This window comes from Coturnix japonica, chromosome 1, assembly GCF_001577835.2.
Source record: "Coturnix japonica isolate 7356 chromosome 1, Coturnix japonica 2.1, whole genome shotgun sequence".
NCBI lineage: Eukaryota > Metazoa > Chordata > Aves > Galliformes > Phasianidae > Coturnix > Coturnix japonica.
In genome coordinates this window covers 123436872-123455265 of record NC_029516.1, presented here as the reverse complement: position 1 = coordinate 123455265, position 18394 = coordinate 123436872, and the positions used below count along the sequence as shown (strand labels likewise).

Here is an 18394-nt window from a genome sequence, read left to right as displayed (position 1 = left end):
GGCCCCGTCCAACCTGGTCTGAACACCTCCAAGGACGGGGCCATCCACAACCTCCTGGGCAGCCTGTTCCAGGGCCTACCACTCTCCTAAGTGAAGAACCTCAAGGATCATGTAGTTCCAACCCCCCTGCCTAGCAGGGCCACCAAACATACACATTTACTAGATCAGGTTGCCCAGGGCCCCGTCCAACCTAGTCTTGAACACCTCCAAGGACGGGGCAGCCTGTTCCAGGGCCTAACCACTCTCCTAGTGAAGAACTTCTGCTAACCAAGGGATATGACACAAGATCCAGCCATAGCAATACATTACGTTTGGACACACGAACATTTTCAGGCTACCAACCTGTGCACAGCTCAAGGCCTTCACCCTCTCTGTTAAGAAAGGAACACAGCCATGCTGACCTAGCGGTGCACTGTCACTGATTCACCCAAGCATCAGCCCTGTGTTTCAGCAGATTCACACCAAGCTCACTGGTGTAACGGTGCCCCTGTCCTGATTGCAGCAAACAGGCTACAGGCTGGGCAATGGTGAATCGAGATAAGAACATCTGGAAGTTGGTCAGATCAGTCAGAACTTGGCCATGAAACAGCCTTCCAAAGGGCAGAACCGACTGTAGGCCTGACCACTTCTAAGTGTGATAAATGAAAGCAAAGTCGTGAAATAACGTACCCTTCGCTTCTCAATGATTTACCCTTTAGACAACGCAAGACCTATCAAAGCCTCCTGTCACTACATAAGAAAGCAATCTGAGGGATATTGGACAATGGGAGCTGCTATAAGTCAAACCGATTTGCTGATGGGGATAGCGGGCCAAAGTAGCATCCCAGGACACCTCCTTCCTCACCCACTCACTGATGCCTTCTGCAGCGAGCTACAAGCCCACAAGGAACTACAGGTGAAGGCTCCAAGATGCCAATCGCTTTACAAAGCCTGCCCGCTAGAATTACCCCCTGGACACACCACAAACCACTCCCGCCACCTCCGTTCTCCTGTCAGCCGTCCCTAGAGGCGGTCAGCATCAGAGAAGCGTTTCACTTTTCCACACCAGCCCCACGAGCGCCGCAATCCGCCGGGCAGAACGGTCCCCTCGGCGCGGACCCAGCGGCTCCCCCTGCCGGGTACCAGCACATCTCCCGCACCCGGAGCTTGTGCCGGCGAGGCTCATACCCCGCTGCCACGATCCGAGGCAGCCAAAGCCCTCGCTGCCGTTCAGCGAGCACACCGTTCTGCGGGAACTCCGCTAACCGCAGTCGGCAGCGGGACAACTTCAAGCGGCGATCGGAGCGCCCCAGAGCTCCTCGCCGCTGCCGGCATCTCTCCCAGCCCCTCTGCAGCCCGAGGAGCTCGCAGCCCCGCACTCGCACCATCGCTCAGGGTCGGCACGGCCGCGGGATTTCCCTGAGGGGCAGAGCTCTCCCAGGAGCCTCGAGCCGACATCATCCGCCCGCTCCCCCAGCACGGCAGCCGGCTCCGGTCCCGCAGCCGAGCCCGGCCGAGCCCCGCCGCCCGCTTTCAAACTTCCGAGCGAAGGGAGCGCGGAAGCCGCCCCCCGGCCCTCACCGATTTTAATCCTGACGCTCTGGAAGACCCGCAGCCCCTCTTCTTCCACCGCCATGGTGCCGCCGTTGGGCAGCGCTCGGGCTCCTCCGCCACGGACGCTGGTTGTGCCGTTACCGTGCCGTTACCGTATCGTACCGTGCCGGGGCAGCTCGCTGCTCGCTGCGGTGGAGCAGGCAGCGGAGCCGCCAGCCAGCACCGAGCGGAACCGGAGCGGAGCACAGCGCTGCACAGCGCCCGCCTCCCGTCCCTCTCGCTGGCAGCGCCCGCCCCTCCACCGCCCCCTCATTGGTCACAGGGCACCCGGCGGCGGCCGCTGCCTGCAGGGGAAGGAGAAGGAGAAGGAGGAGGAGGGCTGGGGGGAGCTGCGGTGCTTTGCAACAGCTGGAGCACGGCGCTGTGCCTTGGGCGCCCTGCAGCGGGGCCGCGCTTCAGCCGCCTTTCCCCCGCCCTCTCCCCGCATCTCCGTCCTGCCGGGCCTTGGGGGGCAGAGAGATCGGCACGGAGCGGCCGCTGCCAGACTTCGGCACAAAGTTCCACAGAGGAGCGCAGATGGTGCGCGAGATTCTGAAGGGGTTTGGTAAAGCACAGGCCTCCACTTGCCAACGTCCCTTCCGTATGTCCCTCCTCGCAGCAATGTGCCCTCCATTACATATCCCAGATTACCCACACTGTAACTTACAGCCTGTTCCCCCTCATGCTTAAGGCTCACTGGAAGCACCAGCTGGGTCTCTGTCCTCTGTGACACCCCCAGTTCTCCCCCTCCTAATAACTTCTGCCATTTTACCACCACAGCCCCAATTTAATCTCTCACAGTTCCCCTAACTCCATTTTTTTGCCTCACTTTCCAGCTGGACAAGAACCAGCGTAAGCAACGGTCTGAATAGAAGCCACAAGATGCCAATCAGAGCTCCTAGTTTAATAAAATAATCATAGAATGGCCTAGGATTGAAAAGGACCACAATGACCATCTAGTTTCAACCCCCTGCTACGGGCAGGGTTGCCAACCACCAGACCAGGCTGCCCAGAGCCACATCCAGCCTGGCCTTGAATGCCTCCAGGGATGGGGCATCCACAGCCTCCTTGGGCAAGGATGCTTAAGAAGGATGCTGACCCAGACCAGCCGGCCCAATTGGGCTTCTCAGATGCTGGATGTGTCGAACAGGTTTTTAGGATGCACGCTGTAACGCTCTGGATGTGCTCACAGAGAAAAAGAGATATATAGTGCTTGTTGATTTTGCTCCTTCACCACACATGTGCACACCTTGAACATATTTGCACAAAATAAATACAGGCCCACTGAGTCACCTCACTGAAGAAGAATGGCAAACAAGTGTTGTGCACTATGCTATACACAGGCAGAAATAAGGACTTTCAGCTATAAGCAAATGGATGCACTCTCTCTTATCAGGATCCCTATAAGCTGACCTCACTCAAGCTCACAAATTGAACTTACATAAATGAATAAATGAATGAATGAATGAATAAATAAGAAGGTATTTTTGTGGTGATCCAATAACAAAACTTCTACATGCTGATAATGGGAACTGATAAATCTTCCCTAGCAAGACCAGAGATAAACCTGTTTCCTTGTTGCAAATACTACAGATATTTCATAATATTTTACTTCTCTTTGATTTCTGTGTTTGCCTTTGGGACATAAAGACTTCAATTGACCTCATTTCCCAGTCAAAGCTTTTCTCATCTGCTGAAAGTTGACCCCAAAATAGTCATTAAAAAAATCAATTCCGTTCCCAGCATTGGCTGCTGTAAGAGTTACTCTCAGCAGACACTCAACAGAAAATCCTTCCCAATTTGCAGCTGTGCTCTTCTCAGATAGCCACGGCACTTAGAATCATAGGATCATAGAATTACCCAGGTTGGAAAAGACCTCAAAGATCATCAAGTCCAACCACAGCCTAACCATAGTACCCTAACTCTAACAACCCTCTGCTAAATCATATCCCTGAGCACCACATCCAAACAGCTCTTAAACATATCAGGGATGGCGATTCAACCACCTCCCTGGGGAGCCTATTCCAGTACCTAACTACCCTTTCTGTAAGGAAGTCTTTCCTAACATCCAACCTAAACTTACCTTGGTGCAACTCCTCATATGTCTGAGGAGGTTACTCAGATACTCTTCAGGTTTCCTACCAGCCCTCTTCTGCTGGAGCAATCTGAGAGTGCTTCTGTGTATCAGCGTGTTAGTTTATTTTGTGTTGTCTCTATTGATATAAGCTAAAAGCTCTTTGCTTCCTCAGTAACAAGCATCTGTCTCCAAATCTACACACTGTGTAGTTCAACAATGTAAATGAAATCAATGCTTCAAAGCTGCATGAATATGTATTTTTAAAGATGTTAAACGCATTATAAGAAGCAGCCGGGGAATGTGCATTGCTTTTTCAATATCTCCATTGTTGAAATGAAACCTCGACACCAACGTATCACATATATCTGTGTATTGCAGATAACATGTGCGTGCAACATGAGGTTTGCAGCTGCTGGCATTCTGATCAAGAAATCCAGGCGAAGTGAAATGCTGCCTTTTAAGACATGAATGAGTCTGTTAATGACAATATCTCTTCCAACTTCTGTTCATCCAGGCCATATGGGTTTGTATTACCAGCTCTTCAGAGGATTCTTGGGTCTAAATTAGACTACAAAGAAGGTCATTTTCTGTGACTCATTTGTGCCAGGCAAGAAAATCATTTCCTCTCTTGATCTCCATGATAGCTTTCTCTTGGGAGGAAGGAGAATATAAGAAGCTTTCTAATCTCCTTCTGCATTATGCAAGAAACTAACAAAATATGAGCCCGCTGTCCTCTGGGTACCAGAGTTGCTACCTATATCTATGTGGTATTACTGCTTCTTAACATTTTCCTAGGTTCTTCTTATCAGCAGCCCCAGAAAGCAAAAGGCTGATAGCAGATCTGCGTGTAATGTGATTGAGCAAACTTTCATTCAAAACAAGATGAAATGGGGGAAAGAAAAGGAAAGGGGGGGGGGGGGGGTGTAAAGAATGGAAGATTAAAACAAACAAACAAGCAAACCACACCAGGGACACTGTCCTTTTTAGGGAAAAGATAAAGTGCTCAGGAAATAGAAAATAAAGTGCATAATTAATAGAGAGGCTAATGGAGACATCATGAATCTACTCTCAGTTATGCCCCTGAGTTGCTAAACAATCTGAGGGAAATATATGTGCAATTCATTTTCCCATAAGTGATTTCCCATAAATGAAGTGGCAGCTCCCTTGCTTTTGTGAAACATTTTATGCTGTACATCTGTGTTATGCTGTAGAAATCATTTTAATCTGAAAAAAATCACTACAAATTGCTTGAATCTGAAAAACAAATCACCTATCTTGCAGTAACCTATAGATAAGCCATTTCTTCATCTAAACCTTGTTGCCATATATTTATCTTAGTGGCTCTTGAGAGAGCTTTTCCAGTGAGTGTATAAGATCACTTTATTAATCCATTCATAGATTTTTCCCTTCCCAAGACAAGCTTTAGCTATGAATTGCATTAAAAGTTTCTTCTCTGTGTGTTAAAGTGTTGGCCAATAACCAAGTCATTTATAATTGCCTGTGGCAGTCATGAACTTGTAAGCTGTTTTTACACTTCCTTTCCATCCCCAGCACTTCTTCCCTGACCTGAAAGCCTAGTTATTTTTCTTGTACAGGAGCCTCTGATCATCTTCTGTTTCTTTCACCACAGTTGTCGTTCCCGAAGGTGCAGAGAACGAGGATCAAGCAAGTATTCAACTATGAGGACACCACCGATGGATGCAATGACGTGATGACTTTTCTTTTCTTTGGACTGCTTCCCTTTTCTAACAATTCTTAACACTGTACTGAGTGCATCAATGACATTGAACATCCTGCTGACTTGTTGGTTTTGGTTGTTTTTTGGAAAGAATGGCTTTAGTTCCCATACTGTTACAGTGAAGACCTGCCTCTCTGGAATGACACCAGAAAAGGGAAAAAGAAAGAATACCAAAAGATTTTTTACACTTTTAGTCAAGATCTCTTAATAAGATACTACTAAAACAGTGGCCTTTAGATAATATATATATATATATATATATGTGTGAATATATGGAATATATGGGAATATCCAGTTTAGCCTACAGGTGCCTGGCTTCAGAATGAAAGTTAAAAAATCAAATCAAATCTGCTCCAGAAGTCTTAGAACCAGCTGGTCAGGAAAGTGCTCCAGCCCTTCCCCCAGACCTCATACATACTGAAGTATGGCAGAAATATAATGAGCCTACAAAAGGAGGAAATGAAGAATTAGCCTGGGATTACCTGTGTCTCTGCAAATTAGGAGCCTGCATCTGACATAACTACAGAGGAATGAAGAAAGACTAAAGAAACAGCCTGTAAGTTCAGTCTGGCAAAGAGAAACACTTTGGCCATTATATGAAATGAAAGAGGGGAAGGAAGAGAACGATGAAAAGTTTTTGTCAGCAAAATGTGGCCAAGGGAGTGAGCAAGTGACAACAAGAAAATACGGATTTCACACAAGTACTGAAGGGACAAAGTTTAATTGAAGGGGAAACACAGAAAAGAGCAGGCGCTACTGAGATGGCAGTGACTGAGCTCCATGTACGTGCCATATATATACACATATGGTGCATATAAAAGTATAGATAGTAGATCTATGAATTAGAAGCAGAAAAACTGGGGTTCACACTGTGTTTACTACATTTAAAGAAAGCAAAGGTCTACACTGTGGTCCCTGGATGCTGGAAGAGAAGCATGTCTACCTATTGTTCCTACCACTTGTCTTTGCTAAAAAAACTCGCCTTTTTGCTTGTTGTTGCTGTAATGCTGGGCCAGGAAGAGGCCAGGAGAGGGAAAGAAAATGGCTTTAATTACAGGAAAAAGGGGCCAGTGAGAACTGGTTTTTACAATAGCTGAGACAGGACAATTCCTTTTTGTGTTGTATGTTTTAAAATTCTTTTTAAAAGAACAATTTGCTCTTTCAGTTCTTGTTCATCACTTCTAAAACTCCGTCAGCCTGATGTCCTTCTACAAACTGAAACTTCGGCAGGGGAAATTCAGGCTGGACATTAGGAAGTATTACTTCTCGGAAAGGGTAGTCAGGCATTGGAATGCACTGCCCAGGGAGGTGGTGGAGTCACCGACCATGGGAGTGTTCAAGAAACATCTGGATGTTGTGTTGGGGGATATGATTTAACTGGGAAGTATTGGTTATGGTTGGACTGGATGATCTTCTAGGTCTTTTCCAACCTTGATAATTCTGTGATTCTGTGTTAAAACCCAACTCACTACAGCCAGCTCGCTGTGCAGCATTCAGTGTCCTGATGAAATATACCAACAAGAGATACCTTCAACTTCAACTTGTAGCAGCACCGTGTCCTGACTTTTATCTGCTTTATTTGAGCCTATAACTTTTTATTTCCTAATAAGGAACAAATCCCTTTATTCTCCCATAAAAGATTATAATGTCATGAAATTGCATTAAAATCTTACAGGGAAAGGAAGCCCACAGTGGTTACATACAAGAACGGAATGTGGTGAATTTTACTACAGTTTAGTAGGTTTGCATCCATTCTCACCTCTCCCACGTCAGCTTTTTGTGGACCAGCAGTAGAGTGCCCAGGGGGAAGCCACAGGGATTACACTACCAGCACCTACCTGAAAACACCCATAAAACAAACACTTCTCGGTCTCCCAGCTGTGTTTCAGTTTTGTGGCATAAGAAAGATATATGACAGATACTATAAAGTTTACATCAATTTGGAGAAGCTCTGCATGATTTCTGCACAACCAGCACTGTGAGTAAGTAACACAGCTATCCCACACGACGCTCTAAGCTTTTAATAGACTTTTCCATATAGTCACACATTTACTGTGGGTCAGATCCTGTTGTCTTCTGTTTGGTCAAAAATCCCATTTCCCATTGAAGTCAACGCTGGCGGGTCAGCATGTGAACGCCAGGCTCGCTCTCCTTGGTGAATAGCTTCCATTCAGCTCTCTGGGATTAGTCATGGGCATGAGTAACATCCAACAAGGGCAAAAGGAGCAAAATCCGGTCCTCATTAAGGACTGCTAAATGGAAACATACCTCATTCTGTCAGTAGGACCACTTGCGCAGGGAGCTCTGTTGGCAAGGTGCTACCTAAGAAAGACAATGCAACGCAATTTGGCACCATGCTTTTAAGACTGATTTTTCCAAGCAGTGGCTAATTATCCAGGCATGACTGCATGGAGGAGCTCTCTCCCATCACAGTGCATAAGCAAAGATAATCTTATACCATGAAACACAATTAGCCAGATGGTTATTTGGAAGGTTTTGGAATAGAAGCAATTTCTCTGATCTGTGAGATAGAAAATAAAATCAAAGCTGAATTTAAAATAAAATAAAATAAATCATACAACACTTGATTCCTAAGCATTTAATTACATATTATCATGGGTAACTACTAATCTGCTCCAATTATGCAATCTTATTTTATTGATGTCGGAAACACATTTATAGCTACTATATAATGTGTATATTGAAGTAAATATCTGAGTAAACAGTCTGGGAAACACATCATTTGTACCCAGATTCGGTTACTAGCACGATTGTCATCTGCCACCTGCTGGAAATAGCTGTGATATCTCAACTTCGTTCCACAGATGCAAGCTCTGGTCACTCATCAAGCAAACACAGATGTCAAAGAGCAAAACATCCTTATAGACAGAGTATATTCCTTATAGTCTAGAGTAGATTCCTCTTGCACTCTGGGGGAAAGTTCAATTTGCACACGAGGGGCATCCACACAGAAACCACATTGTGACACTGTTTCAACAAATAGGAACTGAATCTGCAGAGAACAATGTTATTTGCCCTATTTGCCCCTGCTTGACCAAAGAACAAGATATATAAACTGAAATTAAAACATCCAACTGCTGCCAAACTGGCATAGCGCTGCCATACGGGATCACAGGGGATTTGTTCCATTAACCACATTGGCTTTGAGCTTCACTTGAAGAGATGGGCCATCTTGCCATTGTGGCTGTCTCTCCAAACCCTTCAGAGGAACAGAACCTGCCTGTACAAGACATCTGCTCTCACTCAAAAATAAAAACAAAAGAGAAAGATTTGGATCTGGATGCGGTATTTCTTAGAATGTCAGAGCCTTGCAACTTGCTGCCTCGGTGCCAGCAAACCAGAGCAAAGAATCCAAGTAAGCCAGAGGGTGAATTTAAAGCAGCATTGCAGGACCTGCTTTCCCCTGTGCCTTGCCATGGATGAGATGAAGGTGAGACCAGCAGTTCTGGTTGTGCAAGTGATTTTTGAAGGTTATCTGGGTCTGTGGGATCAAGTGGAGAATGAAAGACAAGAAAAACATTCTCCGATATTACTCACATCCAAGCTTCTAATAAAATGATTATTAATTTTTAACTTTGTCCACTAACTAAAGCATTAAGATGTTTAGAGCAGGAAGAAGTAATATAAGCCCAGGCAGCACTACCTAGCAGTTTACAGCAAAATCTGAAATGCAGCGCAATGCACATTAGTAAGGATTAATGCTGGCATCTGCTCTACTGCACACACCACTGGGCAGAGCAACACACGTCTGAGCAGGCTGCTCTAGAGCAGCAACACTCACACAGTGAGCACTAACCGCAGCCCATGCATGACAGCATGCACCCACCCGCACACATACCAGGCAGTGTTTCTGTTGACATTGGTTTTTAGCCAGAATCATGGAATTATTTGCATTGGAAGAGTTGAAAGCCCATCCAGTTCCAACCCTGTGCCATGGGCAGGGCTGACCCCGACCAGCTCAGGCTGCCCAGGGCCCCATCCAACCTGGCCTTGAGCGCCTCCAGGGATGGGGCACCACAGCTTCTCTGGGCAGCTGTGCCAGCGCATCACTGCCCTCTCAATGAAAAAAAACAATCTAGATCTTCCTTCTTTTGGTTTAAGACCATCTCCCCTTGTCCTATCACTATCAGACTTTGTAAAAACTCAGTCTCTAGTTGTAAGCAGCACGCTATCTGGCATTTCTGATGTAGATGTTGAATATTGTCCAAAGAGTTAAAATCATGTATGCGTTCACCAATGTTTTAAATATATATATATAAACTTCTTTTAATTACAGCAGTGTTTTTCCATTCTTCTTCCTCTCTTCCCACCCTCCTTCCCTCCACTCAATTTCTCAGACAGTAAGTGGGTTACACAGTTTTTTTCTTCCCAACCAGAAATGAATTCCTACTCAAAGCTTCCATAAAGGGCCAAGCATGACGGAAGCATCTGGCAGGTCTGCTTTAGTACAGCAGCAGGTGCCCCCGTCCTCCCGATCCCTCCTTCAGCACGACAGCACTCAGCCCTTAGATAGAAGTGTCCAGGTATACTGCACACAGGGACAGAGCGTGCCCTCCCACCCCAGCAGCTTTTTCCAGTTGCTTTTTTTATCCCCCTAACTATAGACAGAGTCCTCAACCCCTCGGCTGGGTGGTTTGCTTTTGAGTTATATGATAAGTGTGTGCCTTTGCAGGGTCAAAGTCACAGCTTTGGATCCTATCATGTAACATACTGAACTGGCAGAAGAACATTTTGGCTTCTCTCAGCATCTCCAAAGGCTCATCCAGGGAAAGGCAGTGAAGGACTCAAGCACACCCACAAGTGGCTTCAGTCATGCAGCTCAGTTTGAGTGCTCAGAGTTGGTCACATTAAGATACTTTATTAAGTAAAGCGAGGGATTGTCATGACTGTAAAACAACCAGGAAAGCTACTAACAAAAAATCTCATGGCACTCTTCAAACATGCAGAAAACATTTAAGCTTCAGAAAATGTATATTCAGCTTCTTATATTTTCCCTACTGTATATACAGTGTTAAAAGCAAAAGCAAATAGGACGAAACGGGATTTTGTTCAGAGTGAACAACATTATCTCCAAAGACACGGACTGTACTGAGGATGCAGAGATAGAAGAAGACTCCTTTAAAGGTAAAGGTAAATGAAGACTCCTTTAACTTTTTCAGTGTCTGGCCATAAACACAAGCAGAGCCAGGCTGCCCAAAGAGGTTGTGGATGCCCCATCCCTGGAGGCATTCAAGGCCAGGCTGGATGTGGTTCTGGGCAGCCTGGTCTGGTGGTTGGTGACCCTGCACATAGCAGGGGGGTTGAAACCAGATGATCATTGTGGTCCTTTTCAAGCCAGGCCATTCTGTGATTCTATGATTATTGTGCGTTAGATTGCATATATATTTGAAGAGATGCATTTCAGCTTTCTATACCTTGGTATTTGCAGGTTCAAGAGAGTGCTAGGCCCAATTCTGCAGCAATAGCTGCCTTGGACAGCAAGATGATGGAGTTGTTGCCATTCCCCTGCACACACACAAAACACTTTGTGTAAGATCACCAATACAAAGAGCCCTGTGCTCAAGTGGGCTGTTCCTTCTACCTCCTAGCACAGAGCAGCTCTGGAAGTACTGGAATAGGCTCCCCAGGGAGGCGGTTGAATCGCCATCCCTGGTTGTGTTTAAGAGCCGTTTGGATGTGGTGCTCAGGGATATGATTGAGCAGAGGGTTTTTAGAGTTAAGGTACTGGTTAGGCTGCAGTTGGACTTGATGATCTTCAAGGTCTTTTCCAACCTGGGTAATTCTATGATTCTGTGATTCTATGGAGAGGGAAATCTGTTTCCCTCCACCCAACCTCTAGCAAGCTGTCTGTTGAGGCCCAGCTCTGGGGAGACCAAGCTGAGCTGAAGGAGCAGCTTTTCCATTTTTGTATGGGCCCAAGGAAACATCTTTGCCCACTTGGCTCCCCCCTGAACATCACCAGTGAAGCCTGAAATTCAAGACAGCCCTATGTGAGAGCCAGTGATCACCTTTGTAATTTACCTGACTTTTGCAGGCCTGTTTGAGTATTCAGTAACTCAACAGCCATCAGACAGCACATGGACAAAGAAAGTTGAAGAGGCTGTTAAAAACCAGAAATGTTTTGCTATAAACACAGTGGCTTTTTTTTTTTTTTTTTTTTTCTGAAGCTTTTTGCAATGTGCACACTTACAGATGAAAAAAAAGCAGACCAAAAAGAATGTTTTCAACAAGTTATTGCAGTGCAAAAATGACACCTCACACTGTGGGTTTGCTCACTGCATTAACTGAGGCGTACCTTCCCATTAAGAGCTCAGTAAATATAGCTTCCTATACAGCACTCTGCTTATTTACAGAGCTGTATGAAGCATTATTAATAGCTTACACCTTGTCTTCCCGTAGCTGGCAGGAGGCAGGTCTGGCTAACAAAGTCTAATTGGTGATCTATTTTATATACAAAAAAAATACTCTTTGGAATGCTTTGCTGCAAGGTTCAGTTCTTATTTGCTAGCTGTTAAACGTATTGTTTGAAATGCTACCACCAGCTATTCATTCTTTTTCTTAGCAGAATACCATGACAACCATCACGTGACTGGCTACAAACATACCACAAGTCTCCAGGGCTTTGCTTTAGGAAGGCTCAGGCTGATATTACTCATGCTTTTATTTTCTTTTCCCCAAAGCCCAGAGTCTGAGACGTTTTACTTTGTGTAAGATGCATCGAGCGTACCAGCCAGTTTTACCTTGTAGCAGTAAATATCTTCAGCTAGAATGGGACAAAGCAAAGTACAAAGAGAGCAGGAAAAGGGTAGGTACAATTGCCTGATAAAGAACAAAAGCCTTCATGGAATAATAAGCCAACCTAAAAGCTCCAGCTCTTCTCTGCTCATTCTTAGCACTGTTATGGAAGCTAACAATCAGCAGTAAGTTATAAGAGACGTGTTTAGAGACTACCCCACAAATGTAGGTATGCCTTTTGTGTCCATCTAAAATGATCACAATGATGTTCACCAGAAGGGAAAAAGATTGACAGTCATCTGCTCCATAACACATTACTGCTTCCTATTGAAAATACATAAGCAGTGAATACAATCAGTGATGATTCAACTGTATTGCTACCTTCGGAAGATTGTATCACAATATAATTAGTTTTAATATGAAGAAGTAGTTCTTCATTATTTCCAAACCGGGTCTGTTTCATTAACTGTATAAAAATATCTTCCTTCCTTCCTTCCTTCCTTGCATTGTTCCCATAATTTGACTTACAGGTGGAAAAATGCTAAAGATGAGGTAGAGAACTGAATTTGAGATATTTTCCTCATCAAATGGACAGTATTGAAATAAATAATTACATTTCCTTCTGTGTGAATTAACCTTGAGAGGCTTGCTAGGACACCAGTATGGCTGCCTGAGCAGCGGCACTTTTAAACTGGGGCACTGGTTGGAGTGCAGCAGAAATACTCCCTGCAGCCATTATGCTTATAGAACTCTCCTTTGTTTGGCATACAGAACACTGAGTGTGCACACAAGGGCATTCAGAGGCCAGGAATAGAGGTTAGATATCGCAGTGCTATAGAGCAAAGAAATGTATTTCTAGAAAACAAAACATTTCCCACAGCTCAACGGCTCTTGGAGTAAACACAAGTGATCATTTCTGATTATTTTCTTCATGAAAAGCAAGTAGTTGCTAACATCAGGCACAGGGTGGCCTACCAAGTGTAGGGTTGTGTTCTTTGCTATGGGATTCTCAAGCAGTGCCCAGTTGAACTGGCCAAGGAGGAGGCTGTCCAGGTACCCCCTGCCACACTGGGGACACCTCAGGTCCCATCTGGCTGCCTTGAAGTTCCACTCTAGGCACCATTGTCACCATTTATTCCATGTGGTTTCTTCAGCTCAAGACAAAGTTTATTCCTTCTCCCCAGGTACTGCTATTGTTTTAAATTCATTAAAATAATTAGATCTATAATTTGTTTTTAATGATCTTTTTAAAATGCTAATAAGAAGAGGGTTGGGATTAATTTCAACACAAAAGCTTCTAGTATTGCTTGCTTCCTTCTGGCAGCATCCTGAATTTGCATCTCTCTGGAAAACCTGGCACAGCTCAGGAAACCTGGGGCTTCCTTACACTAGTTACATATAGAATCATAGAATTGCTCAGTTGGAAAAGACCTTAAAGATCAAGTCCAACTGCAACCGAACCATACTACCCTATATATATATATGTGGATATATGGATATATGTATTTTTTTTTCTGCTGTGTGCTTCCATAGTGAGGCCACACCTGGAGCACCGTGTCCAGTTCCAGGCTCCTCAGTTCAGGTAAATGCTGAAGAGAGCCCAGTGGAGGTCCACAGAGATGGTGAGGGGCCTGGAGCACCTCCTGTATGAGGAAAGTCTGAGAGACCCTGGGCTGTTCAGCCTGGGGAAAGAGAAAGCTAAGAGGGGATCATATAAATGCATATATATATCTAAAGGGCAGGTGTCAAGTGGATGGGGTCAGGCTCTTTTCAGCAGTGCCCAGCAACAGGACAAGGGGCAACAGGCACAAACTGGAACACAGGAAGTTCCATAAAAAACAAGGAAAAAAATCTTTCTTTTCAGGGTGACAGAGCACCAGAACAGGCTGCCCAGAGAGGCTGTGGAGTCTCCTTCTCTGAAGATATTCAAGACCCACCTGGACTCTTTCCTGTGTAACCTACTGTAGGGAACCTGCTTTAGCAGGGGGTTGGACTGGGTGATCTCCAGAGGTCCCTTCCAACCGCTTTATGATTCTGTAATGAAAACTGCCTGCCTCCTCTCGGAGTCTCCATCATCACCACCACTGCTGTAACCTGACTGCACCCGCAAACTTGGAACAGCTGCCTTTAACATTTCAATTTCCCACTGCTCTTCTTCTGAGCAAGTCTGGCTTTGCTGATATAATGAATCATATGTTTAGTAGGGTTACTGCTGGCTAGCAGAACAGAACATGACAATTAAAAGATTTCCTGTCATGATATGCAAGGGTATTTCCAACAAAAGCGGATAAACATTCCTTTTCTGTTGCAGATCCAAGCAGCAAAACCCTTAGTGGACACAAGTGTCCGTGAGGCACACAGCCACCTTCATCTGATGCTGGGGAAGCTGAAAGTGTTGTTTGGTGTGTTTCACATGGCACTATCAGGCTTACCTTCATTATCTCCTCTCAAGGAAAACAAAGCAACTACCAGATGGCCCAAAATGCCATTATTTTCGCTCTACCATGGACTGCTGTGACGGGGCTATCAGGAGCTGTGGATAGCAAAGTCCCAGCTATATATTATTTTACTTCTTCGATTGCTGATTTAATCAAACCGCTTCAGATCAACAAGCAATAAAGCATTCGAGCATCCTTTTAGAAGGTACTTCTGCACAATCATGAAAAAAAAATGACAACTTTTTATTTTTCTCATGCAACAGGAATAACACAATCATCGAAATGCACATGGAGCAATGAGCTGAATAATAGGATGTTAACGGATTCAAAGCACAAGAAATAACAATGGGTAGCCTTGACTAGCAGTTATCCTTCAAAATCTTACTGCTCCCAAGAGGTAAATCTTTATTAAAAGATGAGAGTGGAAAATAAGTTGTTACCTAATGAACTGCTCACAAAAAGGAAACAACAACAATTCAAAGCGCGGTAAAAAATAAGAGCAGCTAAACCCTTTTCAAGACTCAGTTTCTAACACGGTGCCCCTCAGGCAGTGGGAGCATTGCCCATATAAGGACTTCAGAATTAATTTCCTTTAAGATTGTTTGTCATCGCCCCATGTGACATAATAATCCCCAGGCACTCGAAAATCTTTTCGCTATCAAAACAATTCATTTCTTCCCTGTGCATAAAATCATCTGCTATATTAGGATTCAATTTGCTGTTGTTACGTCTTTCTGTTAGTATAAAAATAGCACTGATAAAATTCCTCTGAAGATGGAAAACTTCTACTTGTTAGCATAGAAAAGGAAAACCCCCTTCATGTTAACAAAACTCAACCAAAACAGGAACCTGCTGCTCTTCAACTGGTTCCTTTGAACTACAGGTCCCATCACCTGGAATTGAGACTACGGTCCTAATTTCTTTCTCATCCTACTTCTTCTCAGTGTACTCCAGAAAGAAATCACCTCCAGGTTAATTCAGAGTCTGAAGGGATTACTTAATGCATCAGTATTTAGGTACACATATACTACAGTGTGGCCAGTACCTGCCCTGCTTTGGTTACAAACCCTAGCAAACAAGGCAGGTACAATAGATGCCCTGCAATAACTTCCAGCTCCTACTTTTGACACTCTTTTACCCATTATAGTTAATTACAGGAATAACAGATTATTAACAGTGTCTATTTTAAAACTAAAGTGAAAAAGGCTAATCAAGGAAATCCTTCTAATGATGAACAGAACTAACCTGCACTGCCTCATTACATCTCTTTCCATTTGTTCCTAACACCCAGTGGTTACTTCTCTTCCTGCATGAGCCTGCAGCCTCCCCCCCTTATAATTTAAGAAGTGAGGGAGTGCAATCAAATAATAAAAATAAAATAAAATAAAATAAAATAAAATAAAATAAAATAAAATAAAATAAAATAAAATAAAATAAAATAAAATAAAATAAAGAAGAAAGAAAAAAAAGGAAGAGAACATTGCCCTACCGTCAGAGAAATAAATGAAGCAAACCTATTATGTCTCAGCAAAGCTGTTGTTACTGCTAAGTGAGTAATTGCTGCTGACTTTGCCTGTTGTTCCTACAGACACCATTGGAACGAGGGAGATACAAACCTGGCAGATGAGATGAAATAAAAACAGAGGGGAAAAAAAAAAGAATTAAAATTAAAAATAACTAAAAAAAACCCCAAGAGCAGGAAGCTTGCAGAATGGTTTACTTCTCAAAGGAGACTAAGCAAAGTTTCCCTTGAAGATTTATCACTAGAGAGAACCACCTCACAGACTTTCGATTCATGAGGAAATTCACATCACTGGAAGTGTGCAGTAAGGGGACAAGCTTCTGAAGTGAAGGCAAAACCCAGGTTGTAAATAGAGTATGGTTTATATAGCTTAGGTTGTAGTTGTTATCTCTGGTGATTCGTTTACAGACTACTTCACCACAGGCTGACTGCTCATCAGGCCCTAAAGTGTTTCCAGACAGCAGAATGCAGCTCAGGCGCCGTTGACTCAGGTAAAACTCACTGCACTACATGCTCAAGAATATCCTGGCATTTGAACAGCTCCTTGGGAAGACAGCAATGATCTGAAATAGAGTTTGTCATGTCCATATCATGCAAATCCACATCATGTCTTGGATATTACATACTTATCACTAGTGACTAATACCCAGATCAACATAGGCATCAACAAGCATCAATAAAATATGCTGCTAAAGGTATGATTCCATAACTTAAGGAAGAAGAAGATCATCCTCCTTTTTTTCCAGCCCCTCTCTCCTTTCCTAATTCAAGTGGCAAACTCACACTGGATCAATTCTGACTTATATCAAATCTCTTCACAACCCTAAAAAAAAACCTTGAGAAAGCAGCACAAAACTAACCTGACAAAAACAAACAACCCTGGTGAGCTTTTCTGCCACTTGCCACAAAGGCTCTGATGCATTCCAAGGATAGAGAAGACCACAGCAGCTGGCAGCAGTGGGGAAAGGAGCAGGGAGAGAAAGGGGAAGAGCAAGTCCTTCCTTTTCTGGTGGCAGGAAACTGCTATGAGATCAGCTTAGCTGCCTGGGAAATTTCAGTATAAGAAGTCACAGGAGGATGAGGACGCAGAGGAGTTTGCAGTAATATGCTTATCTCCATTATCTTTGTATTTCCCATCTCAGTTCATCAGGTTTGTAAACAAAATAAAGGCATAAACCAAAGCAACTGAAACAGATTATTGAGCAACTCAGACACCAGTCATGTCCTCACCTACATTACAGCAATAAAGCAATTTCCAGGCTGGAGGACTGGTGCTAATTCAAGATAAAAGATTAAACACACAGTTTTTCCTTCTGTAAAATATACCAAATCTCTTCTCTATTTGGAAGACCACAAACAAGACCTGTCCTTTTAAGGAGGACAAAAGGATTGGGTTGTAAATGTTGGTTAATGCAGATCACAGAGGAGAAAGTCCCCGTAGGAGAGGTATAAAAGCTCAGGCGAATGTTCCTATAACAGAGGATTGACAGATGTTTCATATTCTGGCTTCCTAGGCGTGGGAACATGAGTAACTGTTGAGAAGTTTGATTCTGTTTATATGTTTTTCCCCTCTGGTTTAAACAGAGACAAATGAAAGCAGGAGCTGCAAAGAGTGAATGTAGAGAGCCGTGCCATGCTGGATAGAGTTACAGACTCTAAGCCGCAGTATCGAGTTCAGAGGTGGCATGAGGATTGGCAACGGGCTGAAAAATACATGGCCAACACTGCAAGATATCTCTGTGGGCGGTGTGAATCACAGAGCCAAGAGGTAATCCTGAGCTTCTGTTTTTCCTTCCCGTTTATTTCTGGATGGGAAGTGCACACAGAGCATTTTGCTGTGCTTTTGGATTTATATAGTCTCTTCCAAAATGTCCATCGGACAAAACCATAATGCCATGGGCTCACAGCTGGCTCAAGGGTTGGGCTCAGAGGGCCTCACCACCGGCTGACATGTTGCAGAAAGTGGGGTCACATTAGGCTGGTGGCCACTCACTATTGGGGCTCCATTTTAGGGCCAGTTCTCTTTAATGGTCTCATCTATGAGTTGGGGTCAGGTGTATTAATTCTGGGGATGCCACTAAGATGGGAGGAACCCTTGACTCCCCTGAGGGTAGAGAGGCCTGTGCAAAATAATCCACTTCTTACTTTCATTACTAATGGAAATAAGTTTAAAAACAACAACAAAAACCAGCACAAAACCGCTATACGTGGTATTAACAGGCTTTCCCAGAAATAGAAAATTGACTGTCTTTAATTTTCCATGACCAAACTTCCTGGCTTTGAGCCTGCCA

The 18394-nt window shown here is 44.2% G+C and overlaps 1 protein-coding gene and 1 long non-coding RNA gene across 2 annotated transcripts in view; both read right to left on the bottom strand.

Annotated features, from left to right (window-relative positions):
• RASA3 (RAS p21 protein activator 3) overlaps nucleotides 1-1824 on the bottom strand; it is a 111238-nt gene extending 109414 nt beyond the window's left edge. The window contains exon 1 of the mRNA XM_015849528.2: nucleotides 1561-1824. Within this exon, the coding sequence (XP_015705014.1) occupies nucleotides 1561-1615 (55 nt within the window). The 5' untranslated portion in view covers nucleotides 1616-1824. The remainder of the gene's footprint in view (nucleotides 1-1560) is intronic.
• Nucleotides 1825-6955: 5131 nt separating this feature from the next.
• Nucleotides 6956-18394, bottom strand: part of LOC107306408 — a 29991-nt gene continuing 18552 nt past the window's right edge. The window contains exon 3 of the long non-coding RNA XR_001552109.2: nucleotides 6956-7709. This is a non-coding gene — a long non-coding RNA (uncharacterized LOC107306408). The remainder of the gene's footprint in view (nucleotides 7710-18394) is intronic.